Source organism: Candoia aspera, chromosome 6, assembly GCF_035149785.1.
Source record: "Candoia aspera isolate rCanAsp1 chromosome 6, rCanAsp1.hap2, whole genome shotgun sequence".
Taxonomy (NCBI): Eukaryota; Metazoa; Chordata; class Lepidosauria; order Squamata; family Boidae; genus Candoia; species Candoia aspera.
This window is the reverse complement of record NC_086158.1, coordinates 11060818-11088549: the sequence shown is the minus strand read 5'-3', so window position 1 is coordinate 11088549 and position 27732 is coordinate 11060818. Positions and strand designations below refer to the sequence as shown.

General features: G+C 41.2%; 1 protein-coding gene across 3 annotated transcripts in view; it reads left to right on the top strand.

Annotated features, from left to right (window-relative positions):
* The window catches only part of KCNMB2 (potassium calcium-activated channel subfamily M regulatory beta subunit 2), a 128992-nt gene that overhangs the window by 75848 nt on the left and 25412 nt on the right, over nucleotides 1-27732 (top strand). For 2 of the 3 annotated variants that reach the window (XM_063306428.1, XM_063306427.1), the window contains exon 1: nucleotides 18316-18894. In XM_063306428.1, coding sequence (XP_063162498.1) covers nucleotides 18665-18894 — 230 coding nt within the window. In that variant the 5' untranslated portion in view covers nucleotides 18316-18664. Of the gene's footprint in view, nucleotides 1-18315; nucleotides 18895-27732 lie in introns of those variants that run through there. The other variant, XM_063306429.1, reaches the window with a different exon arrangement.

The following is a 27732-nucleotide window of genomic DNA, read 5'->3' as shown; positions in this document are numbered from 1 at the left end:
AAGCAGTTTAGGCTGCCATTGTCAGCGTGGTGAGGTTAGGTCAGGTCAAGAAATAGACTTGCAGGGATTCCAGGAATGCTACTTTATTGTTGTAGGGCAGTGTTTCCCAACCTTGGCAGCTTTAAGACGTGTGGACTTCAACTCCCAGAATTCCCCAGCCAGCATGTCTGGCTGGGGAATTCTGGGAGTTGAAGTCCACACGTCTTAAAGTTCCCAAGGCTGAGAAACGCTGTGGTAGGGTGTATTAGCAGGATCTTGGAAACCTGTCCCAAACCTTCACTGTCTGTTTATAAGGACAACAATGTCAAGGTGGGGCAGTTCTGAGTCTTTTTCTCACACTTGTTACCTTGGCAGAGCTGAGCAACCATTTCTCTTCTCTCTCTTCCTTCTCAAAGCCAGAGCTAAATTCCTAAACAGCCTCATGCAAATGCCCACCAAGACTGGCTGGATCTCAGGTCTGCCTCTTATCTTAAGTGAAACACAATTTCTAAGCTAAGAAAAGAACAGTTATCATTTATGAAAGAGCAGCCGTGTGTTCCAAGTCCACAGTTATATTTCTCTTTGAAAGGTGAGGATGAGGTAGCTGTGGCATTCTAGTTTCTTTTCTTTCCTTGAAGAAAGGAGGGGTGAAGACAGTGACTGGGGAAGAATTTCAAAAGCAAATTGGGCTATTATTTTCTGTTTTCGCCTCAGCATAGTTTTCACCAAAAATGTACGTCCTGCCATGATCCCAACATCAATGTACTTACACACACAAACACATTCCTCCCTTCTTCCTACTAATGCCCCAAAAAACAGGTAGGGATAAGCATGACTACATGCATATTAGTTCTGGGGAGAAGTGGCTAATAGATGCAATTCCACTCCATTGCCCCTGATGAATTTAGGGGATACATAAAAATATAGTGGAATTTGTGCTTGCTATTCAGATAGGAAACTTGGAGGTAAACATGGCAGACAGGCACAGGTAGAAAACAGTAAAAATGATTAGTATTCTGAGATACTGGTCTTGGACTGTGATGGTGACTTTCATGATGAAGAAGGTCATACTGGAACATAATACTGGTCCATTTTTACATTGGGTCCTTGTCTTCCAAAGCCCCCTGGGAGCACCTGATATGGCAAATGCAACATTCAGCCTGTCATATCCTGTGTCAAAGTAAGCTCACTTCTAACTGACAAAGCATAAAGAGTTTGTTTTCCAGAACATCTACTTGCTGTGAGGTGACAGGTCAATGACATCTTTGTTATTTGCTACTTATTTGGGAGAATAGTGGTTCCACTTGAGTGCTCCATGCCAGAAGAGATGACCTCCCACAAAAGTCTGCAAACATCATCTTGGCCACACAATAACAATTAGAAGGATGTGTTTTCACGCTAAGTCCCACTAGACCAATCCAGACACCCATTAAGTCCTGTTCTCACAGTAACCGGGAAGATACCTCTGTGAAATCACAACTCAAGACTGACTGCAATAGCATACTCTAGGTCATACTGTCCAGCAGGGGTATCCATAGGAGGATCCAAAAAGTCAAAATGGCAGTCTTGACCATGTAATCAAACCCCCAGCTCTTTTATGTAAGCATTTTATGTGCTTCATAGATAAAAAGGGGCAGGGCTTTGTTCACATGGTCACAGCCAGCTTCTTGACTCTCATGCGGACATCCGTGTGCTCCAGCAAATGGAATATCATTGCACCTTGTGGTAGTGAATTTATGCCATGTGAAGAAGCACTTCCCTGAGCTCAACTTGTTTTTCCCACCTTTCAGCTTTATGTAGTGTTTGTTTAATTCTCCAGATACAGACTGAATCAAATGTCATCTTGCTGGTCTAGCCCAACTGTATGAATATTTAAATAGCCCCATTTTGTTTAATGGGATTTCTTCCAAATATGTATAGAAGTAGGGTTTTGTAACCTATACTTTAATTAAAAAGAATGTTGTGGAAGAACATACCTCAAAGAAAAATTATTTTACCTCCTGTAAGTGGAAGGGTGTTCTGATATTTATCCATTTTCCAATACTTCAGTCAAATGTCAAGCAAGATGCTCTGAATGAGGCTAATTGCATTTAATAGTCAGAAACTTTGGTTATGCAACTGAACACAGTTTAGGAACTTTACAGTTGGAAAGAAAATAATCAGTAGTTGGGATTTGCAAAAACAATCCAAATTCTATCCTAAAATGAAAAACAGGGGAGCAAGAACCTGTTTCAGGATCACATTTGAATCACTTGGAACGTGATGAGATGAAATGTCACATTTTGATTGAGTCTGCTTTGTTCTAAGCATTGTTTGTTTCATGAATGCTGCTAGCATTCAGAGTCTGGCTGACCTTCCGTGGATAGAAATAAAACCACCTTTACACCATTTTATAAATCAGCCAGACCATTCAAAAGAGACAATCAAAAAGCTAGGAAGGAAGGAAACAAAAAGTCCAGAACACGTCCCCTCCAGCAGCCAATGCCCAGATAAGCAGGGATTGACACCAGGCAAACAATCAAGCAGAAAACAATACCCCAACCGAGGAACCACCAAGGAGAAAAACACACCCCCACCAACATGGGCAGGGCAAGCTACTGTATATAAACAGGGAGCAAACCCACACTCATAAGCACTGATGATGTTACCTAGTTGGGTAATGAAATGTCTGCAAGCAAACAACCAAGCACAGAGAGTGCCAAGGACTCCATAGCTCAACCCTGAGCTACAGATATTCTCTTCTATTAGAAATAAAACATCTAAAAGGGACAGTATAAGATTAGACAGAGGAGTGTTATTATTTTTGCAGTCAGGACCTTGTCTTTTAGAAGTTTTAATAATTAGCTGCCTCATTATCTCAAGACAATCAGAAACACCATCAACAAATAATAAGAACCAGAAATATAAACTAAAATAAAAATAAGATATAGGGGAGCTCATATTACTGTAGTTCAACAACCATATAATGGAAAACTATTTATTACTGTTTACTATTTAATTTTATATCCCATTTCCCCATCCCATAAAGCATTCAAAGCAGCTACATCTGTATTTTTCCAAATCTGTGATGCTGTACAGTTTACAGCCCAAAAAAGCATACAAAAATGTGTATTTTGCATAAAAACTCTTTATATTCAGGAAGCATACATGCAGAAATTTGTATCTAAGGGGAAATTGCTAAAATGTCCATGATAGAAATGTGCAATACTTTAAGGGTTTTTTTATACACATACAGAGATTTTGATGCAGATTTTATTGTTTGCAAACTGAAATAAATTTAAGGTTGGAGAATCAGGAAAATGAACAAAATTGAACTTGACAGGTTTGCCCTTATCAGGTCTCAGCCCTTAAAGATTTTACATACATAACTTATTTATAACTTCCTTTCTTGCCCTGATAAGGAGAAAAGAGGGTAGCGGGGAATGCAGCCTAATATTCTTAGTTGTCAAGCCATTTAGATTGCATTTTCTGAAGGTATGGAAAAGAAAAAGGCTTCAGAAATATAGTAAAGAGGGCCCCAACAGAATTAGAGAAAAGTGACTTATTTGCAGGTTTGGATGCTCAGATTTAGGATTATTTACTATTTTGCAGAGAAAAATCACTGCATTTCAGTAATTATATTGTATAATTATCAATACATTATCTGGATTTTTATAGTTGTTTTAATGCACAAAAAAGCAGTTTGGCTTCAAAGGAGGGTACCGCATTTGGCCAACCAGAAATGAAATCCCCAGAAGAAGAGGCACCTTTTATATATAAATTAGCCAAGTGTGCATCATCATGATGAGCAAGAAGCCTATTAAGCTTGTCTATGGGTTATGGGCCACAGTTGGCCATCAAGTAGCTTACAACCCTTCCCCCCGCCAAAAACATCCTAAAATCAGAATTGTAGAATTGGAAGGGAACTCGTGGATCATCTAGATCAGTGTTTCTCATCCTTAGCCATTTTAAGATGCTGCCATTCTCTAAGGTAGAGAAACACTGATCTAAGGTAGAGAAACACAACCCCCTGCTAGGTTCAAAAAAACCAATTAAGCCATCTAACAGCTTCTTAAAAACCTCCAGAGAGGGAGACCCCACAGCCTCCAAAAATAGACTGTTGCATTGTTGTGTAGAATTCACCATCAGGAAGTTTTTCCTCATAGTTAAACAAAATCTGAGTAGCTGCAGCTTCTACCCGTTATTTCTGGTCCTAGTCTTGGTAGCCACGGAAAATAGTTCTTGATTATTTTCCTTGTACCTTTCCTTCATGTACCTGAACACTGCTATCCTGTCTACCCTCAGCCTTCTTTTCTTCAGGCTGAACATTGCCTGCCCTCATAAGACATGTCTTCAAGTGTCTTTGTTGCCGTTCTCTGAATCCTCTTTAACCTATGGAAACGTGGGACCCAGAATCATACGCTATACTTCAGGAGTGGTCTCACCATTGCCAAGTAGAAAGAAATAATGATTTCACATGTCTTTGATATGACGCTTCCTCTAATGCAGCCCAGAACTGCATTAGTCCTTCTGGCAGCTGTCTCACACTGCTCAATGGTGAATAGGACCGGGGAAAAAACTACATTTGATTTTATTTCATTAGCACTGACTTAAAATTAACTCAATTTTAAAATTAACTCAATGACTTAAAGGGACGCGGTGGCGCTGCGGGTTAAACCGCTGAGCTGTCGATCGGAAGGTCGGCGGTTCGAAACCGCGCGGCGGGGTGAGCTCCCGTTGCTCGTCCCAGCTCCTGCTCACCTAGCAGTTCGAAAACATGCAAATGTGAGTAGATCAATAGGTACCGCTTCGGCGGGAAGGTAACGGCGTTCCGTGTCGTCATGCTGGCCACATGACCCGGAAGTGTCTATGACAACGCCGGCTCCAAGGCTTAGAAACGGAGATGAGCACCGCCCCCTAGAGTCGGACACGACTGGACTTTACGTCGAGGGAAACCTTTACCTTTTTAAAATTAACTCATAGCGAGCGTGAGTGCTCTCCCGTTATGCCATTAACAATTCCCCCCTTCTGTCATTTTAAACAGTTTGTTGTTTATTCGTTTAGTCGCTTCCGACTCTTCGTGACTTCATGGACCAGCCCACGCCAGAGCTTCCTGTCGGTCGTCGACACCCCCAGCTCCCCCAGGGACGAGTCCGTCACCTCTAGAATATCATCCATCCATCTTCCCTTTGGTCGGCCCCTCTTCCTTTTGCCTTCCACTCTCCCTAGCATCAGCATCTTCTCCAGGGTGTCCTGTCTTCTCATTATGTGGCCAAAGTATTTCAGTGTTGCCTTTAATATCATTCCCTCAAGTGAGCAGTCTGGCTTGATTTCCTGGAGGATGGACTGGTTTGATCTTCTTGCAGTCCAAGGCACTCTCAGAATTTTCCTCCAACACCACAGTTCAAAAGCATCGATCTTCCTTCGCTCAGCCTCCCTTATGGTCCAGCTCTCGCAGCCATATGTTACTACGGGGAACACCATTGCTTTAACTATGCGGGCCTTTGTTGTCAGTGTGATGTCTCTGCTCTTAACTATTTTATCAAGATTTGTCATTGCTCTCCTCCCAAGGATTAAGCGTCTTCTGATTTCCTGACTGCAGTCAGCATCTGCAGTAATCTTTGCACCTAGGAATACAAAGTCTTTCACTGCTTCTACATTTTCTCCCTCTATTTGCCAGTTATCAATCAAGCTGGTTGCCATAATCTTGGTTTTCTTGAGGTTTAGCTGCAAGCCAGCTTTTGCACTTTCTTCTTTCACCTTCATCATAAGGCTCCTCAGTTCCTCTTCGCTTTCAGCCATCAAAGTGGTATCATCTGCATATCTGAGATTGTTAATGTTTCTTCCAGAGATTTTAACTCCAGCCTTGGATTCCTCAAGGCCAGCTTGTCGCATGATGTGTTCTGCATACAAGTTGAATAGGTAGGGTGAGAGTATACAGCCCTGCCGTACTCCTTTCCCAATCTTAAACCAGTCCGTTGTTCTGTGGTCTGTTCTTACCGTTGCTACTTGGTTGTTACACAGATTCTTCAGGAGGCAGACAAGATGACTTGGTGTCCCCATACCACTAAGAATTTGCCACAATTTGTTATGGTCCACACAGTCAAAGGCTTTAGAATAGTCAATAATTTTAAACAGAATTTGTTTAATATCCTGCCAATGGGGAAGAACCGTTGGAGGTTTCTGGAGGGGCACCTTCAAAGTTTTCAGAGGTTGCACATAGCCCAGAGTCTGGGGCCTCACCCTGTTGCAACAAGAAAGCTTAGAATGGTGATGAGAGTAAGTGAAAGGTGTTGTACCTAAGAACTGTCATGAGTAAGGATGGCGAGCAGGGGGCTCCCATCCAGACTGTCAAGCGCATGCGTAGCACTGAGGAACTGTTCAGCCATTCAAAGAGACACAGATCAGGACCGCCTTAACCCTTGGGGGTTATATGTCTGGGTTTTTCCCACGCTTCTTCAGTTTGTTAGGATTCCTGTTAAGTACTAGCAAATAATATATTAGAGACCAGTTCATTGTCTCAGTGTGTTTCCTGGTTGTTAGGACAAGAACCTTGCATAACTTGACTCTAGAAGAGGGGTTTCTAAGCTAGAAGACACCCCCCATCCAGGATTCACAAAGAACTTTTATGCAGGTACAAAATAGCAGACTGATTTTAGAGACATCTGAGTGAACAGGCATAAGGATTTCTAAGATAAAATCCACAAATGGCATGAAGCTGAAACATTTGGGAATCTCAGCTCCTCCAGGTCCACATTGTTCTCAAAGGTTGGCTAACCAAAGAAGTTGGCTGGTTTATTGATCGACTTGATCTATTCTATCTTGCTTCTATGTGCAAGAGAACTTGGAGCAGGGGATACAAGTGTTTTGGAAAAGGTAAATCATTCAAATGCAATGCATGTAAAGCATTCAATATTTTTTTAAAAGAAATAAGAACAACAAGGAATAATTGCCATTCAGTGGAATGGACTGAATGCCATTTATACAATTATGAATAATTATTAAAGATAGCTATTTAGTGTCTTGAGGAGCAGAGTAGTTAACATGTTGGATGGTTAGGGGAGAAAATCTGAGTAGAAGTCCCCACTGGGTGATTCTGAGATATTCAGGCTTTCGGTCCTGCCTACCTCAAAGGGTATTTGTGGCAACAGTAAAAAGATTGCCATATTAAGCTTCTTAGAGGAAATGCAATCAATAAATGCAAAGAATCAACTTTTGCAGAGGTCCCTATCAGCATGGCTAAAGTTCTGGGAGCAGAGAAAAGAGGTGAAGCGCAAAAGTGCATGGATATTTCCAACCAACATCTGAGGCAGATGACAGAAGTATCTTTTTTTTTTTCTGAACATATAGCCTTGAATTATACTTAGATGTGAAAAAGTAGGAGTGTTTGGCAGGAAATTCAGTGTGTGCCAATCTAACACTGAAAAGGGCCACAGCAACAATCCATTGCTGGCGTATTTAATGATCTGTGGGGTTACTGCTCTCTCTGTGACATAAAGATATAAAAGTGGAAACATCTGCTGCTAAGATCTGAGAGATTTGAAAGTCAGCTGATTTTATACTTGCTTTATTTTGTTCAGAGTCTTGTCAGTATTGATTTCACATATAGGGCACATAGCCTTGGGTACATATAAATTTCTATCATTATCCTGAACACAGGGGAGACATGCTCTAAGAATTGAAATTCCTGGGTTCTTCCTTGGTATCTTCAGCTAAGAGAACATCACCAGAAATCTAAATGTTCTACCTTTTAATTGAAAAAAAGAGCTTCAGAGGCTGCAGTTTTAAGTAAGAAAAAGAGTTAAGCTTAACTTCTTTGCCAATCACCAAACTATTTCTATATAAAGTTCCTGATACGTTTATCCCCCTAAACAACGCAGGGAATCTTGCAGGGAACAGTTCTGAAACTAACTTAGTTTGGACTGGAAAAGGTTGAACACCCACAGCTGCTTTTCTATTTACTGCTGACCCTATCAAGACTGATTTTTAATGTGACAATTAGATAATCTAAAATCAATTCTTATATAAATATATGAATGGATTGGTTTTCTCCAGTGTTGAAATTCAACAGCCTTCTAGTTGGAAATACCATGAAACATTAGGAGAATTTAGATTTGAATTTGCAAGCCAACAACCAAGAACTCTGACTTTGTTTGCCTGGGAAATAAAAACACTGTATGAGTGATAGGGAGAATATTGGATTGCTTTCTGTCTCATAAATTGAACCATCAGCCTGGCAAGTTATGGCATTATATCTGTCATTTCAGAACTTTTGTAAGTATTTCAGGCCAATAGTGGGTAAATATCCCATAGAATAACAGATAACACAAAGACAGTCAATCTACGGATTGCTATCTGAAATTTTAAAAAATGACAAATATGAAGTTGCCTATAATTTCCAGTGGTAAATCAATAGGATTCAATCCATCTTGAATCCAAGCATCTTTCCATAATTGTGAATCACATGTTTCATGAAGAAATACTATAAGTTTTAGAAGGAGGACATTTCTACTCTTCCATCAAAACTCAGAGTTTAAAAAGGCAGGAATGTAAAATAAAGTTGATATGGATATCTGTAAGGCAAAATGTAAGGGCAGAAAGGACTGGAGTACATTTGTGTTTATAATTCTCCATCACAATTCATGCAAAAACCTACATTTTGGGTTAAAGCACTTATTGGGGTAATTGTAATTTTAAATATCAGGGAGTCAGCATTGTATAGCGATTAAGATTCTGTCAGCCTTGCCAGGTAAACCCGACGGGAAACACAACCAGATGAGCTGATTCTACTTTATTTTAAGGCTACATTAACAGAATCTTGCAAGTCTAAAAGTACAAATCTCCCACCATCTCCTTTACAGCCTGAGAAGTTAGGGATGGTCCCTTCTGAGCCTCTTTCTCCACCCATTATGCAGCTGTGGGCTATGCCCTCTCTTATCTGACCATTCCCTAGGCAGCATCTCTTCACCCTATCTCTCAAGGTCTTTCTCACATTACAGACAGACTTGGACCTGTCACTTTAGCTGAGCCCCACATTGCTAAAAAGATGGATAAAGATTTTGGGACTTGCTGGTTAGAGGCCGGATTAACAGAACAGGCAGGAAAATCATTGAAATGTTAGGGGTGTCTCTGCAGTCCACAGAAACACCTGTCAGGATAATTTTGTTAGTTACCACCATGAGCAAAAGAAATTGCTGGATGGACCTGAGTTTTTTCTTTTCTAAATAACAACTGAAGTGTAAAACAATTACAACATTGCAGAATGAAAGAAATACCAACAAGTGTGAATGTAATTACTGTTATTGCCTTACACTTACATGCCCATTGTAGCCACATGTCCTATTGATATCTAGGGTTGCACAAAAGACAGAGATTATCTAGAAAATGAACAAATTCAATTCACAGTGATTGATTAGTTCTCCTCCTCCTTTTCCTTCTTTCCTTTTTTTTCCTCCTCAGTCCAAGACTAGCATCTTAACCATTTATATCATACTTACCAAGCAGCACTTTTAAAGAGATTTCAGATAACTAGTAAGGGAGTAGCCTCAAATATTTGGATTTAGTTTATCTCTTCTTCCTCCCTACCTTTTGTAGATTTGCCCAGTCACCAGCCCTGGATTAACACTAAGCAAAATAAGCATGGTTTTAGGGCACCAAGGGAAGGGGGGCACCACAGAGATTTTCCCCCTAGCTATCATGCCCTTAACTCTTTCACTGCCACATTCAACTTTAGTTTTCAGCTCTTACTGAGTCTTAATGTCTTGTCAGTTAAGCAATGGAAGGGCTGAGGGGCACCACTGTTGGGCTGTGCTTAGGACATCAGTTGGCCTTAATCTTGCCTTGCCATCCAACAGTTCTGAGGAAAGAAATAATAACAGAGACCTATGTTTGTACTCACTCTTCCTTCAGAATAAGAAGCCAGGGTTGGAAGGGGTCCTCATGTGTATCTCAGTTGACCCCTGCATTTCTCTTCTGTTGGCTACCAGTGGAAGCACACCTTTGGTTTTGACCATTTTAATTCCTTCTCACATCCAGACTCAAGAAACTGTGTTAATCCTTTTAAACCATGGTCTGAAAACAGGCTAGGATCTGAAACCAAAATTTGAACTTCGCTTTTTCTCAATAATCCTGAGCCCGGTGGATTGGTTGCACCTTGAGGACATACTTTACCCTGCAAAGGCAATATTATTCTTGTTGAGGCAAAGGATCATGTGATTCTCCTCAATGAGGTGCTTCATGTTGTGTCATAGTCTTGTCTGGCATTCCTAGTAACTAGAAGAGGTTCCCAGACTGCGGAGAAATCTCTTCTGGTGCTTCCAGTAGCTGAGTAGAAGTGTTGGAAGAAGCTTTCATGCATGCACCATGCCTGTGAAAAAGACTTTTGCAGTTCTTGGAAGGGCCAGACAAGGGGCTTAGAACCATGTGGATCAAAGCAACATGCCTGTTCCACTACTGTAGACTTTGAGGAGGGAATTGAGCGGTATTTGTAGCCATGTCCTACACATGAAGCTTTGCATAGCCCTATTTCTCCCTCATCAGTTCAAGGAAATATTTCCCTGAGCTTGGAATCATGGACAACAATGTATTACTGATCCCTGCAAGAGCAAGGGAAGAAAAGTGAGTAGTGGAAGAGCTTGAACCTGAGATTTTTGGCTGTACCCATAGTAGAAAAACATAGTAGTTCCTCTTATGTTTCAATTGTCACTTGAGAACAGCCACCCAATCAGGATGGAGCAATGACAGAAGGGTCATGAGGGAGTCACTTCCATTACTTACTGGGAGATTTTCTGGCTCCTTCCTTATCTGAACTTTTTTTTGTGGGGGGTGCCTTCAAGTCATTGTTGACCCCTGGTGATTGCCTGGACTAGTCCCTGAGGTTTTCTTGGCAAGATTTCAGAAGTGGTTTGCCATTGCCTCCTTCCTAGGGCTGAGAGAGAGTGACTGGCCCAAGGTCACCCAGCTGCCTTTGTATCTAAGGCAGGACTAGAACTCATGGTCTCCTGGTTTCTAGCTTGGTGCCTTAACCACTACACCAAACTGGCTCTCGTTATCTGAACTTTAGCAGCAGAATTTTCTGACTTTGATACAGAAAGACAAATAATAAGATGGGTTCAGTGGATGAAATCACTGAAGGAAGGGAGTTAGGGAGCTCAAGATAATGCAGTACAATTAGCTGCTTAAGTAACCCAAGATCACACAGTGCCATTTTTAACCCCCTTTGCATCATCTCTTTCAAGGTTCAGTCTCATTCTGTTGTTCGAACTCAAAAAGGATTATCAGTTTAGATTCCTTGTAGAACCAACAATGAACGTGACACAGAGTATCTGGATCACAGGAATCCAAGACGGCACGCACTTTAAATCTCCATGAGACAGTGAATTGAAAATCTTGGGTAAAATGTGGCATGTGCTGAATTGTGCTTTGGACAGTTTTGTTACCTAAGGATAATACATTGTGCAAGCACAGCTAATGACTGTTTAGACTGTTTGGTCTTTCCCATATATAGCAAAATAAACATTTTCTCACTGTGGGAAACAGAAGACTGGACTGGATGGGCTTTTGGTCTCATCTAGCAGAAATCTTCTTCCGTTCTGCTTACAGTAGGGAGCCGAGCCAAGAGGAACCCCAGGGGTTTCACCTGAAACTGCAGCAGGTGAGAGATACTGTTTTTGAACACTGCCCAATGTTTAAAACTACCTCAAAACAGAAAATCAATAGAGCCAGCAAAATGTCACAGTGGAGGTCTTCTCCACTGTGGAGTGCATCATCTCTGATTTGTTTCTTTCTGGCACAGAAGGAAAGCATTCAAAACTTCTATTCTGAAATGGAGCTGGAGAAACAACTCAGGATAAATTCACCTGATGGACTTAAGCTCTTAACCATTTTTCTTGTTTCTCATTGTCCCCCTGGGAATTGAAGCCATTAAGAACAGAGTCATCAAGTGCTAATAAAATAGCTCCTTTGGGTTCTCTAGAGCCCACCAAAATGAAGGTGCCAAATTTTACTGATTTTTTTTGTCCTGAAGAAATAATAATGGCAGGAAGTCTATTAAATTTCCAAAAGGCTTAATGCACATGTATTTAAAAGGAAAAAAAAACTGAAAGAGGACTGAGGATATTCTCTAACAGCAAAGGTCTCCCTATAATCCTCCAAAGCCAAAAAAATGGTGGGGGGAAAATACAGAATGCTGTATATCCCGTGACTGAAAAGTGCTATCATAGTTTTGCGGCAGCCTGTCCCCTTGGGATCACCCATCCCATAATTGTAAGAGATTGAGGGGAAGCTGGAAAAGGAATGGAAGGGAGAGTAGATGTAAATAATCAAGAAATAATAAGCAACTCTGTTGGCAGCTGATCTCATAAATGGCAAACCCAGCCCAGATTCTAAGAAACCTGGGAAGCATTTCAAAGCCTTCAACAGGACTCCACCTTAATGAACTTGCTATAAACGAAGGTGGAAAGTTTCCAAGATGCAGCATTTACCTCCAGACTAACATAAAAGGTATCTTGGTGAAATATATCTAGTTCTTCCTTCCTTGATCTTGCCCAGCTGGATGAGGCTTGACAATAGTATGTTCAAAGAATGTACAGCAGATCCACAGTTTAGTTCATCCTGTCTGGATAGTCACTGAAAGTAAGAAAGCTTTCAATGGCCCCATGCAGAATTTATGATACTGTTCCTACTGAGTTTCTCTTTAGAATGTGACCCTTAATTTCAAAGAAACACTGAAGACAAAGTCACAGGTATCCCAACTTTAGTCGTGCCTGCAGTGGTGTCATTAGCGTTACAATTTTACGCAAGATTAGGTGTGTAATTGCGGGTTAAATGGGAAAGGGTTGCCATGTTTCATACTACTAATAAAACAGGCAAGGTTAATGATAGCACAGATGGGCAGCTCAAAGGCACTAATAGTATGACAGTTGTGAAGTCTTCTCGTCTAAGGGACCCTCCTTTTAACTAATATATATATATATATATGTAATAGTTAAAAGGGACCACTAAGGCCATCATGTCCAACTCACTGCTTTATGTAAGGATCCAAAGTAAGCACGATGTATGGCTGTCCTACCTCTGCTTGAACACATCTAGTGAGGGGGTGTCCTCCATCTTCCTAAGAATTGGTTCCCCTGTTGAATTGTTCTCACTATTTGAAGTTTTATTTCCCCTAACATTCAGCTGAAGTCCAGCCTTCTTGTAACTTAAATCCATCATTTTGGGTCCTTCATTCCTGATTAATAGAGAACAGCTCTTCTATGTGACATCTTTTCAGATGTTTGTAGAGTGCTAACATAACTCCTTTCGGTCCAGACTACTCAAAGCTAAATTTTGCCCATTCTTTCCTTCTGTCTTCACAGGACTTATTTTCCAGTTCCATGACAATCAGCATCACTTGTCTCTTATCTGATCCAGTTTCTCTTAATATTTCTTAAAGTAATTGCACACCAAGTTCTCCCTGTGCCTTGAATACCCTTTTAGGGAAGCAGTCTGGAGAAAGGGAGTTTCCACCCCCCTGGAAATGCTTTTCTCCTTGGAAAAGTCAGATTAAATAAAAGCCTGTGATTTGAAGAAACAAATTTCTCTGAAGCAGCACACCGCATAATTCTCTGCCTTGCAACTCTTCAAAGGATTCTTTCTTAATGGCACAGAACTGAATATGTTTTCCTAATATGTTCTGTAAGTTTTGAAGGAACATGAGCCCTAATCACTGTGGGCTGCTAGCTATTAGCCATACCTTAGTTGTTTGGGTAAAAGCTGGGGGAGATACTGGTTTCTAGACTGGGCCCTTATTCAGAGAAAGAAAAACACATCTGAATTTGTGCAGATGATGGATTCAATTAGGTTTCAGGCCAGTTTATAGCATGGAGATAGCGTTGAATGCACTTGTGGATGACCTTGGGTGGTGTTGGGACATGAGTAGTATATCTGTCCGCCTTGATATTTCAGTGGCTTTTGATACCATCAATCTTGGTGTTCTTCTGGGCTAGCTTAGGAGGTTGTGAGTGAAGGGCACAGTTTTACAATGATTCTCCTCTGTCCTCCAAGGCCAGTTCCAGACAGTGTTGGGGATGGGGAGGTCTAGCCCCAGGCTTCTCTTCTGCCAGATGCCTCAGGGTTCAGTTCTTTCCTCTCTCCTATTTAGCATCTACATGAAGCCACTGGGTGAGGTCATTTGTTCCAACAGGGTTAAATATCACTATGCTAATGATACTCAGTTATACATTTCTGTCTTAGACCATTCAACTGATGCTGTCAAGGTTCTTTCTCAAAGCCTAGAACCTATGAGGGTCTAGATGGAGAAGAATAGGCTTCAACTGAATCCTGGCAAGACCAACAGACCGTGGGTTTTAGCCCCCCCCCCATATGGCTATATTCCATTATTAATTCTGGATGGGGTAGTATTCCCCAGGCAGAGCTGGAGTGCAATTTAAGGTCCTCTAGCACTCAAGCTGTTGCTTAGGGAGCATGTGGCAGATATGGCCAGGAGAGCCTTTGCACAAATTTTGTACACCAGTTGCACCCACTTCTGAATTGGAAAGCTCTGCTCTTGCCTTATCACTTCCCAGTTGGACTACTGCAACACACTGTACATGGGGCTGTCTTTGAAAAGTGTTTGAAAGCTGCAGTTGGCCCAGAATGCCACAACACACGCAGTTTTGGAGGTACCAAGGTAAGCCCACATAACATTTCTACTACACGACTGTCTCCAATGGCTTCTGCCTGTCCCACAAGATCTTGCAGAGTGGGCAGGCTCCAGGTCCCTTCTGTGAGTCATCTACTGGGACCCAGGAGGCATGACCTCTCTATCACCACACCTGCCCTGTGGAACAGTATGCCCCCTCCCCCTGAGATTCAGATGGCCCCTACCTTGTTTGCCTTCCAGTAGGCCTTGAAGACCTGGGTTTCCCTCAGGCACTGGGGCCAGGAGAGTGTTGCTCTGCATGGGTCTACTTTTCCTCTATTGTGAGACAGTTTTTCAAGGAGCCTTGTTGTGTTTGTGTGTGTGTTTTAATTCTGTGTTGCCACATGGCTTTTATATTATATTACCAAACACATATTTTGTTAGCCACCCAGCTTGGTTAAGGTGGGCAGCCATATGAATTCATCCTATAAATAAATGAATAAATAGCATAGCAAAGACTTCTTGCTCAGGTTCCCCTGAGATTCTGGTGGTTCCCACTCTGATGGCATTCCAGAAAGCCCTAAAGACCTGGGTTAATATGATTGGGACCCTGTTGGATATGTTTGCATGTGTTGTTAGCCAGAGTCACCATCATGTCCTTTATTTCTTTTGTCTCCACCCAGAATCTATCTGCAGTTGGACAGTGCTAAATTGAATAAAGAGTCACTGTTATGAAATGAGTGGCCATATAAATCATTACATTAAATTAAATTGCTGGGCATGTAGAAAGAAGGTTCCAAAGGCATACTGTTTTGCGATCTACTCTATCTGCTCCAGCCTGCTCAGCCTAGAAAAAAAAAACAAATTAGATATTACAGAGCTTACACTTTCAACAAACCTGTAAAAGTCCATAGCTCTAGTTTCCAAGCACTCAGAGAAGGGGAATCTAATAGGCTACACATTTCACATTTTGGTAGCAAAATACATTCAATAGGCAGTTTGGCCACATATGTGTATTTGTTTTCTTCAAATAACAGCCATTTGGGGGAGGCAGGGAAACAGTTTTATTTTAATGTTCTTTCCCTTTCAGCCTCCGCTATTAGCCTTCTTGCAAATAAGAGGATCCTGGTGATGCAGAGAGATACTCACGTAGAAGCTTAGGATACTGGAATACAGAGCTTTAAAAAAACCTTCTCCACTTTATATCATTTATACAAATAAATATGCCAGGCTACTTATGGATGTAACACAAACTGAATTTGGTTCTGAAGAAGCAGAAGAGAAGATCAACATCCTAGGGTTTAAATTTATTCTTCCATAATTAATAAAAATGTATTTAGAATATTTTTTTCAGAAAATATACATTCACAGAATGGCAAAGAATTTTACAGATAAATTCGTACCATATCTTGATTTAATGTCTACATAATACATTTCATGAGATGTAGATCTTTGATCCTTTACATACCAGAACTTGGTTACCTGTTCTGATACCAAGATACTGACTTTCGCACCAAAGAATGCACATGTCTACATTGCTTTTGCATAATAGGACACAGGATTTCAATATCTGTGCAGAAGATTTCTGAAGACCATATTAAAATCTCACGAGATTTCATTCATTTATTTGGGGGAGGGGGTGGATGACATTAGAAGGTCTGACGCACTCCTTGGTGCTTAAAGCAATCACGTTGCCAAGCTCTGCTCTATATTTAGTAATATTCCATATACTCCCATGTTTTGATGATGTTTCAAGGGTCATGTTCTGATGATGTTTCAGGGGTCCACCAACTGGAAATAAAAGTCCAAATAACAGCTCCTTGAAACACACCCTCGGGATATGGCCAACATTTTATAAGAGTTGGGGAGCTGCTATCCAGAGCTGAATTCCTTCTGAGAAAATCTGTTGTGAGCTACTGTGGGCTGGGCCAGAAAGAATAATGGGCAGAAGTACCCCTTTTCTCTCCTATGTACCTATGGCATCCCTATACTCAGTACACTGCTAGGGAATGGAGCATTTCGTATTGCCACATCTGAGCTTATCTATAGCAGCAGACTTTTGAAATTAGGTCCAAGGCCACCCGCAGTTAAGCTGAAGGCAGCTGTTCTCCTGTCCTTTCTGCTCCATCCACTTAAGAAGTTTTGCATCTCAGGCATAAATTCTTGCATTCATCTCTCACTCACTCGGGCAAATGCCTGCCAAAAATGGCTTCATCCGTTGCATGGCAGAGCTGACCCTTCTTAAACTTTCAGATATTTTTAGCTTAAAAATAAGTAGATAAAATGGTACAAAACACTGCAGTGAACTTTAAAGGTGCGTCCTTTTTGTGAAAGATTGCAGGGAGGCAAGGAAAGGGAGAGAATGTAGGCATAAGGAATCCAGTGAAGGAGAGCAAATCAGTTGGCAACTGATCCCATAAATTGCAATTCAGCCCAGGTAGGGGTGAATTGGGAGAAGAGCAATGACAAATCTCGATAAAATAGTTAAGAGCAGAGACATCACACTGACAACAAAGGCCCGCATAGTTAAAGCAATGGTGTTCCCCATAGTAACATATGGCTGCGAGAGCTGGACCATAAGGAAGGCTGAGAGAAGGAAGATAGATGCTTTTGAACATCTATCTTGGAGGAGGAAAATTCTGAGAGTGCCTTGGACTGCAAGAAGATCAAACCAGTCCATCCTCCAGGAAATAAAGCCAGACTGCTCATTTGAGGGAATGGTATTAAAGGCAAAAATGAAATACTTTGGCCACATCATGAGAAGACAGGACACCCTGGAGAAGATGCTGATGCTAGGGAGAGTGGAGGGCAAAAGGAAGAGGGGCCAACCAAGGGCAAGGTGGATGGATGATATTCTAGAGGTGACGGACTTGTCCCTGGGGGAGCTGGGGGTGTTGACGACCGACAGGAAGCTCTGGCGTGGGCTGGTCCATGAAGTCACAAAGAGTCAGAAGCGACTAAACGAATAAACAACAACAACCAGGTAGGGAGAAAACTGAGAAAAAGCATCTGTAAGTCCACTTTAATAAATGAAGTTGGAAAATTCCTATTACAGTTTCCAAGATTCTTCATTTATTCTGGATGAGCATTGCAGATATCTTACTGAAAGCTTTCTAGTTCTTGATCTTGCCCTGCTCAGCTGCATGGGACTTAACACTTTTTAATAAAACACGGTCTTCTGGGAGTAACTGCCATAAATGCCCTGCCACTTAAACAACTGCAAGATGAACAGAACAGCTGATACAAAAGTCATTTTGGGAAGGGTGGTCCAAATGGTGTTGAGGACAATGACTGTAAGTGAGAAAAGACCCAGTATACATTTCTGGTTTCATTACAAGTGTTTGTTTCACTTGAATGTTGCTTCCTAAGAGAAGTTTCTTTCTTTTCATTGGTGAAATGTTACAGAATACAGAAAAATGGTTGTCTGAGAATGATGGGTGCTGTAGTCTGGCACATCTAGATGGTAGATTGAGGAAGGCTAGGTTGGACAGTAACTGTGAAAAGGAAAAAGAACATTTACCTTGTGACAACAAATCTGTTTGGTAGTCATGGTGCCACTGACCAAGTTGCTATGGGATCCATGTCCACACTCAGTCGCTCACGCACATATACACATATACACACAGGGCAGCCGCAGAAACACCAATCAGAAATCCATCCAGAAGGTGGACTTTCACCTCCATTTCAATTTAACTGCCACTTTGGTTAGAGATGATTTCATACAGCATCAACCCATCGTAATTGTTGGAAATATCATGGATATGTAAAGCAAATGAACAAAGAAAGGTTCACATCAAGAAGCAGCAGGGAATGGAGGCCCGCAAAGGCAGCTAGAGAAGTGAAATGGGCAGGAGACATATTAAATTATGAGTGAGCTTGCTATGAAGAAAGAACCCACACATTTTAGAAGGCAGTGCAATGAGGTTTCCTTAGGTCTGATAGAAGATGAGAGGGAAGCAGGGGAAAAAAGAAATGGAGAAAGAAGAGCAGGAAATAATTTAACGTCAACTGAACCTCCTGGAAGGAAAGAGAAAGGTCATCCTCTTGTTTTGCATATCACCTGGAATCATCTAAAAGCCACCTTCTATGGAGCAGAGCCTGCAAGGCAATCAATTCTGGCACTTGGGTCAGTTGGATGTGATGTGGCCCTGCAGGTTTCCAGCATCCAGTAATGAAGATTCTCCATTGCCTCCTAGGTCCTACCATCTTCCCTCCAGGACCTCAACGGTAAGGAGAGGCAGTGGAGACCAATCCTCTAAGATGTTCATTTGGACCAGTGGCCGGAGCTCCACATCATACAGGCATGATGAGAGAAGGTACGTGGCGTCCACACTGCTTTAGGCATGTGCTTGGCTCCTTGTGTAACAAGTTTGACATGCTGGCTATTCCTTGACCTAAGGTTGGGAAAGTGTCATCACAAAATGACTGCTAGTTAATGATAATAGCATTATTGGTAACCAGGAACTCTAGGAGAGAATTCTATGCTATTGACTTTCCTTTCTCCAATGCTGTTCATATCTGTGCCACCATGAACAGATGAAAAATTGTAAAATGAAGGGAAAAAATGAAGAATAGTTCAGAGAGACATGGAAAGCCGCTACACACCCAAATCGTTACCTTATCAGAAACCTCCATATTTCCCTAAACTGTTCTATGATGTATTTTGGGAAGTACAGACTTCTCTATTGTTATTTTATTTATTATTATATGAAATAGGGGACCCAAACTATAGTCATCTCCTATGATTGCTGGAAATTCTGGGAGTTATAATTCACAGCGTCTACAGGTCAGCAAGTTGGGAAAGATTCCTCTGATTTTTCTCTGCTCGCTTCCAGCTCCTCCATCAATTAATACAAACTTTCCTATGGAATGTGGAGGGAATGTGCTCCCACCTTTTGTTAGGCTGCATTTTAGCTAGGAAATACATACCAGGAAAAAAATCAGGAAATGTACAAGGGACAACCACTGGATCTAAGCTACAGAGCTCCTTGTTCCAGCTATCCTGGGGCATTAAAAATAAACATCGTTTCTGTGCATGTTGATTCCCCCTGCAGAGAAGCACACGGGGCTTTTTTTGTTAGCTGTGCTGTAGCCCCCAGAGTACAGTGCTGAAATTCAACAGCAAATGTTTTCACTTTGGGGGAGGGCTGACAGTGATGCATTTTAAACTCTAACAAACCCAGTACAAAAAAGGTAAAGAAGGGTACTCCTTGTTGCATCATGCAAACACCATTTGCTGCAAATCATTTGTGTTCTTATCCAACCACACAGCATTGTCTACATACAAAAGTACATGCATTTTAATGTCCCCAATCAGCATATCCCTAATGTCACCACACACATTCCTTATTCATTTATCCGTAAATATATTAAACAAACTGGGAAACCTCACCTATCTGTGTGACATTCCTTGTTCAGTGTTGAAATCCTTAGTGAGTTTTTTTTCCCCTCATGCATGCTCAGACCAGATTTGTAGTGGAACAACACAGAAATGCCAGTGACAAATAAATAATAAATGAAGCAAATGCTTTATTTCCATCATAAATCACTATTCTTGCATTCAGCAACCAACATTCAATTCCACAGTCATGGAGAACATTCTAAAATTGATGCCTATTGTCTTTATCATAAGTTTTCCATAAGTCAACAAGCATATAATAAACTTCTGTCTCATATTTGTACATATCTCAGTGACATGAAGAATCTGGTCTGTACAATCCCATGGCATAAAGCTGCACTGCAGTTCCCAAAATTTGCTCACCTCTCATATCCTTTCAGTCAAAACTCTGTCAAATATTTTCCCAGGCACATTTAACAAACTAAACCCCACCCCATAGTTTTTGTTTTCACTCCAATTACCTTTCCCTTTGTTCAGGGAAAATGAAAATAATGACATTTTCCCATCCAAGATGGCATGGATGCCATCTCCATAAGCATGTTAAACAAGGCACACAGCCATAAGCAAACCACACCCCCATTTTAGCCTTTCTCCAGTTATACCATCTACACCTGCAGCCTTTTAATTTTTCAAAAATTTAACAGAGTAAACATTACTTCCTTCTCATCCATTTTTCTTTGATACTAACATTTATGATACTTGTTTCAGTTCTACTCTTCAAAATCATCCCCATACAAATCTATAAAATACTCCTCCACTAGTCCTTCATTTTGATTTTACTCCAAATAATTTCACTGCTTTTATTTTTAATTCCATTCACTCTGCTGGAGGCTCCCTATTTAGCCCTCTTTTCCCACTCCCAAGACATTTATTTCCATCAAATAAATAAATATTTGTATTGTTATTTTAATCCCAATTACATACTGGGGAGTTCTGTGCAATTGACAATCAGTCAGTTGGAGTGGCCTATAAGCCTTATTAATTGATTGATTGATTGATCGATCGATTAAAATAATATTTTAGCCTTGGTTTTTTGCAGCAGTCGTTGTCTTATATGGTTGTTTTCCTCATTTACCTTTTTTCACTTCAAAATTCCACCAAGTATTCTTTTCATATTTCCCATTAGTTTAACTCAACACACATCTCTGTCATACTGCAATGTAATTCTTTTCACACTGTTTCAAGGAGCTTCCACATTTTTTATTTTATTTTTTTTATTTATTCAATTTCTATAGCTGCCCATCTCAACAAGTGACTCTCCTTACGTCCACTTTCCCTTCACTCTGTTGGGGGATTGATGTTTCTTCTTTTTTGTCTATGCAGGATTTATACTTTCACTTCCTATAGTCATTCCACTTTCACTTCTTGTTTCTTTCCCTTTTTTCCTTTCCTTTCACATCAATTTTTCTTCAAGTTCCACCCTAGATGCTACCATAAATGGTCTCTCCCACATTGAGCACCTCTCAGCACCTTTTTATCTTTTACTATTTCTCCCAGTTTTTCATTATAGGCAATCAAATCAATCATGCTTTTATTTTTATATTCATTCTTGTGTAATGCAAACACCTGACGACACTTATGCTTAAAGCACCTATTCAAAACAAGCAGACCTTTTTCTAAGCAGATACTCAACAGTTACCATTCTCATTGATTCTTGGGCCTCCAAATGATCCAGTCACTTTTCCTATCATCTGTTGTCTTGCTCCCATCCATTCATCATCATCATCATCTATTAAATTTATATGCTGCCCAAATCCCAGTGACTGGGATTAACAAAATGTTTCCCCCCCATATCGCTTTCATGAAGAATGTTGCACAATTTTCCCCAAACGCATCTCTGGTTCTTTCATGATCACCATTCCTTGGAATGCAATATGTAACTGTCACCAACCTATGAACTTCTCCTTTCATATGCATCCACAGTAACCTAGGTGACCCCAATTCTGACATATACTTTAGCCCTTTCATTCATGATTAGGCTTACACCTTCATTTACTGCATGTATTCATCTGCTCCACTCCACAAGTCAGAATCTTTCATTCAAATCTATTACATCTTTCCTTTTCCCTTGGTTTCTAAGACATACAACTTATCTAGTTTTCTTTCATTCATTTCATTCATTAATGAATGTGTTGTTGTTGTTTATTCGTTTAGTCGCTTCCGACTCTTCGTGACTTCTTGGACCAGCCCACGCCAGAGCTTCCTGTCGGTCGTCAACACCCCCAGCTCCCCCAGGGATGAGTCCGTCACCTCTAGAATATCATCCATCCATCTTGCCCTTGGTCGGCCCCTCTTCCTTTTGCCTTCCACTCTCCCTAGCATCAGCATCTTCTCCAGGGTGTCCTGTCTTCTCATTATGTGGCCAAAATATTTCAGTTTTGCCTTTAATATCATTCCCTCAAGTGAGCAGTCTGGCTTTATTTCCTGGAGGATGGACTGGTTGGATCTTCTTGCAGTCCAAGGCACTCTCAGAATTTTCCTCCAACACCACAGTTCAAAAGCATCGATCTTCCTTCGCTCAGCCTTCCTTATGGTCCAGCTCTCGCAGCCATATGTTACTACAGGGAACACCATTGCTTTAACTATGCGGGCCTTTGTTGTCAGTGTGATGTCTCTGCTCTTAACTATTTTATCGAGATTGGTCATTGCTCTTCTTCCAAGGATTAAGCGTCTTCTGATTTCCTGACTGCAGTCAGCATCTGCAGTAATCTTTGCACCTAGGAATACAAAGTCTTTCACTGCTTCTACATTTTCTCCCTCTATTTGCCAGTTATCAATCAAGCTGGTTGCCATAATCTTGGTTTTTTTGAGGTTTAGCTGCAAACCAGCTTTTGCACTTTCTTCTTTCACCTTCATCATAAGGCTCCTCAGTTGCTCTTCACTTTCAGCCATCAAAGTGGTATCATCTGCATATCTGAGATTGTTAATGTTTCTTCCAGAGATTTTAACTCCAGCCTTGGATTCCTCAAGGCCAGCTTGTCGCATGATGTGTTCTGCATACAAGTTGAATAGGTAGGGTGAGAGTATACAGCCCTGCCGTACTCCTTTCCCAATCTTAAACCAGTCTGTTGTTCCGTGGTCTGTTCTTACTGTTGCTACTTGGTCGTTATACAGATTCTTCAGGAGGCATACAAGATGACTTGGTATCCCCATACCACTAAGAACTTGCCACAATTTGTTATGGTCCACACAGTCAAAGGCTTTAGAATAGTCAATAAAACAGAAATAGATGTTTTTCTGAAACTCCCTGGCTTTTTCCATTATCCAGCGGATATTGGCAATTTGGCCTCTAGTTCCTCTGCCTTTTCTAAACCCAGCTTGTACGTCTGGCAATTCTCACTCCATGAACTGCTGAAGTCTACCTTGCAGGATCTTGAGCATTACCTTACTGGCATGTGAAATGAGTGCCACTGTTCGATAGTTTGAACATTCTTTAGTGTTTCCCTTTTTTGGTATGGGGATATAAGTTGATTTTTTCCAGTCTGATGGCCATTCTTGTGTTTTCCAAATTTGCTGGCATATAGCATGCATTACCTTGACAGCATCATCTTGCAAGATTTTGAACAGTTCAGCTGGGATGCCGTCGTCTCCTGTTGCCTTGTTATTAGCAATGCTTCTTAAGGCCCACTCAACCTCACTCTTCAGGATGTCTGGCTCTAGCTCACCGACCACACTGTCAAAGCTATCCCCGATATTGTTATCCTTCCTATACAGGTTTTCTGTATATTCTTGCCACCTTTTCTTGATCTCTTCTTCTTCTGTTAGGTCCTTGCCATCTTTGTTTTTGATCATACCCATTTTTGCCTGGAATTTACCTCCAATGTTTCTAATTTTCTGGAAGAGGTCTCTTGTCCTTCCTATTCTATTGTCTTCTTCCACTTCCGCGCATTGCTTGTTTAAAAATAATTCCTTATCTCTTCTGGCTAACCTCTGGAATTTTGCATTTAATTGGGCATATCTCCCCCTAACACTGTTGCCTTTTGCTTTCCTTCTTTCTTGGGCTACTTCTAGTGTCTCAGCAGACAGCCATTTTGCCTTCTTGGTTTTCTCTTTCTTTGGGATGTATTTTGTTGCCGCCTCCTGAACAATGCTGCCAACTTCTGTCCAGAGTTCTTCCGGGACCCTATCTACTAAGTCCAGTCCCTTAAATCTATTCTTCACCTCCACTGCATATTCCTTAGGAATATTAGTGAGCTCATATCTAGCTGATCTGTGGGTCTTCCCTAATCTCTTTAGTCTGATCCTAAATTGTGCAAGAAGAAGTTTGTGATCTGAACTACAGTCAGCTCCAGGCCTTGTTTTTACCGACTGTACAGATGTCCGCCACCTTTGGCTGCAAAGGATGTAATCAATCTGATTTCGGTGTTGTCCATCTGGTGAAGTCCATGTATAAAGCCGTCTCTTAGGTTGTTGGAAGAGAGTGTTTGTTATGCAGAGTGAATTGTCTTGGCAAAATTCTATCAGCCTGTGTCCTGCTTCGTTTTGTTCTCCCAGGCCATACTTACCTGTAATTCGAGGTGTCATTTGACTGCCCACCTTAGCATTCCAGTCTCCTGTGATGAAAATAACATCTCTTTTAGGCGTGTTGTCCAGTAGGTGCTGCAGATCCTCATAGAACTGCTCTACTTCAGCTTCTTCAGCATTTGTGGTTGGGGCGTATATTTGGATCACTGTGATGTTAGATGGCTTGCCCTGAATTCGAATTGAGATCATTCTGTCGTTTTTTGGGTTGTATCCAAGCACTGCTTTAGCCACTTTACTATTAATTATGAAGGCTACTCCATTTCTTCTGTGGTCCTCTTGTCCGCAGTAGTAGATCATTTGATGTGAAGTGGCCCATTCCAGTCCATTTCAGTTCACTGACGCCCAGAATGTCTATCTTTAATCTTGACATCTCACCAATAACCACATCCAATTTGCCCTGGCTCATAGATCTTACATTCCAGGTTCCGATGGTGTGTTGATCCTTAGAACATCGGATTCGCCGTTCACCACCAGCACCGTCGGCCGCTAGCCGTCCTTTCGGCTTTGAGCTAGCTGTGTCATCACGTCTGGGGCTAGTTGAGCTCATCCTCTGTTCCTCCCCAGTAGCATTTTGACCATCTTCCGACCTGGGGGTCTCATCTTCCGATGGTATACCGACATATCTCTGGTTGTACTGATCCATTGAGTTTTCACGGCAAGAATACTGAGGTGGGTTGCCATTACCTTCCCCAGGGATCGCATTTAGTCTGACCTCTCTGTCATGACCTTCCCGTCTTGGGTGGCCCTTCACGGTTTAGCTCATGGCATCATTGAGGTGCTCAAGCTCCAGCACCACGACAAGGTAACGATCCTTTGCTGAAGTCATTAATGAATACTCTTTACAATTCAATTCTCTTACATTCCAAGTCACAGTCTTCCATATGCCATGGCCATCATCTGATTCTGATATAGATAGTAGCCTCTACTCTGCTGATGATAAGATCTGTACCAGTCAGTTTGGGCACGTTTGTGCCAGTAAACCTCAAGGACAAACCAAGCCTAGTTTTATCCCATGGATGCTCACACTATTCTATGCAAGCTAGAATCTCAAATCTAGAGACTACCTTGCAGGTCAACATACTGTTGCCTGCATCCCATCTACCATGAGGTATACGTATGTAGTATATTGTTGCACACTTAAGATGTAATTACTACACAACAATAATAACAAATAACATACAACATCCCACAAACTACAAACTAGATCAAGCAAAAGACAATGTATGAGATGAAAGGCAAAGGTAAACTATGTGGCCTGATGCACCAAGGGCTATTTGAAGCCATCCAATCATACAATCCAACTTCTAAAAGCTACAAGGGGCCTAGGAGAGCAAATTACATTTAAAGGAAGCCACCCCTGGACATGCCCTGTTCCCTTGCTATTGTTCAGTAGCCTCAGATAATCTTTACACACAGAAATATTCCCATACAAGGACACAATACCACAGCTGCTCTTTTCTTTTCTTTTTTCCCCAAATCCATATATACAGTTGGAAGTTACTGTATCTCTGCACTGGAAAAATTATCCTATGGGGCTCACTCCTGGCATTCTTCTTGCCACATTTATCTATGTTCTTTTCCAAACATAAAACAATAGCAGTTCATTCTTCCTTGTCCTACCATTGATTGATTTCCCACACATAACCTAAAATGCAAAACGCAAGACAACCAGAATGCTGTAATAACTAGAAAAATTCCAAGCTTTTAAGCCTCCAAAAATCAATAGTGCCTTCATTTGGAATGATAGATATTGCAGGCTAGGTGAGCCTTGACAGCCACAGACGTAATAATCTTGCTTAATTTTATTCAGTCATTTATTTTTATTGCATTTTGCCACTGCGTAGCAGAAGAAAAAATGGGAGGGAGTTGTACTTTTTACATAACAACTGAGTAAAATGCCAAACTATATTTGCTGTGGTTGGATTCTCATAAAAGTACATTTTCACACTGTGTATTTACCAGAGTTTAAGGAGCTTTCTATTGCTGCTGCAATATTTCCAATAAGCTACTGAGAACTTACATGATCCTTCACACCAGACTCTGGTAGCTCAGCCTGTAGAGGAGTCTTGGGAAAACAGGTGTGCAGTTATGCGCTTCTGTGAGTGCATAGCTACTCCAGACAGAAGAATTCACTGCTATCAGGATGGAGCAATAGCCACATAGCTAGATGCCTTATAAAAGGGCAAGAGAACAAATACTCAGAGACAGTCTAGCCCTGGGTCATGAAAACAAATGGCCTTTCTGAGGTAACTAATCAACAGGTTCCTAACGGATACTGGCTTTCTAGAACCAAATTAAACACATCCGTGGCAACTAGGTTTCCTCTTAACATGCAGCCTTGGTCTTCAGCCACCTGACTCTCTGATGCCTCTACAACTTATTTGTTTAGCTTAATCTCTTTTGTTACCTTTCCTCTGTGCATTTCGTGGCTCATAGCCTCCTGTGGAAAAGACACTGGCCGTCCTTTTCAATTAGTAATCTTATTTCTCAATCGTCCATGTGAATCACATTTGCGTTCTGGTGAGATTATTGACTGATCGTGCCATGCCCATTTTATGTCTGCAGAATGACACAAGTTATGTTGCGTGATGGGCTAATGTTCCAGAACAGCATGACAATTGCTGCCGTTCCTGCCTGCTTTCATTTGGTAACAGCGCATCTTCCGATAGCAAGCCATTACAGTTAAATACATTTTGATAAATAGCCAGAGCCATGGGACGCTTACTTATTTTGTCACATAACTTCTCCAGAGGGAATGAAGCTGATCTCATACATTCTCCTATGAACTGGCGGGGGGCGGCGGGGAGTGGCTAGTGTTGTTGTTGCTCCTATAGTTTTGAGGGGAAAATAAAGGGATGAGATTTCTCACATCTTTCATTTCAGCCCGGGGAAAAGTTAGCAAGTTTTTCAGGAGCCAGTTTCATTTATTGCATGCCTTCCAGTAAATCCTTAGCAGTGAACTGGAATAAAACATGGGGATTTTGTATGGAAGAAGCAGTGCACTGAAAAAGTATGAAAACAGGAATAAAATAACAATAATACGTATCTAGCCAGGCTCAGAGAAAAACTGCCACTAGTTGTGTACTTACTTGAAAATGAATCAAACCAATCAATTTATTTTCAAATGAAGATGCTCATACTGGGGGCTGGCATGACTGCAGTCCGATGCACGTCTGAATTTTTGCAGGCTTGTTCTTGAAGAAATTGGATCAGGCTATATAGCCACACAGAG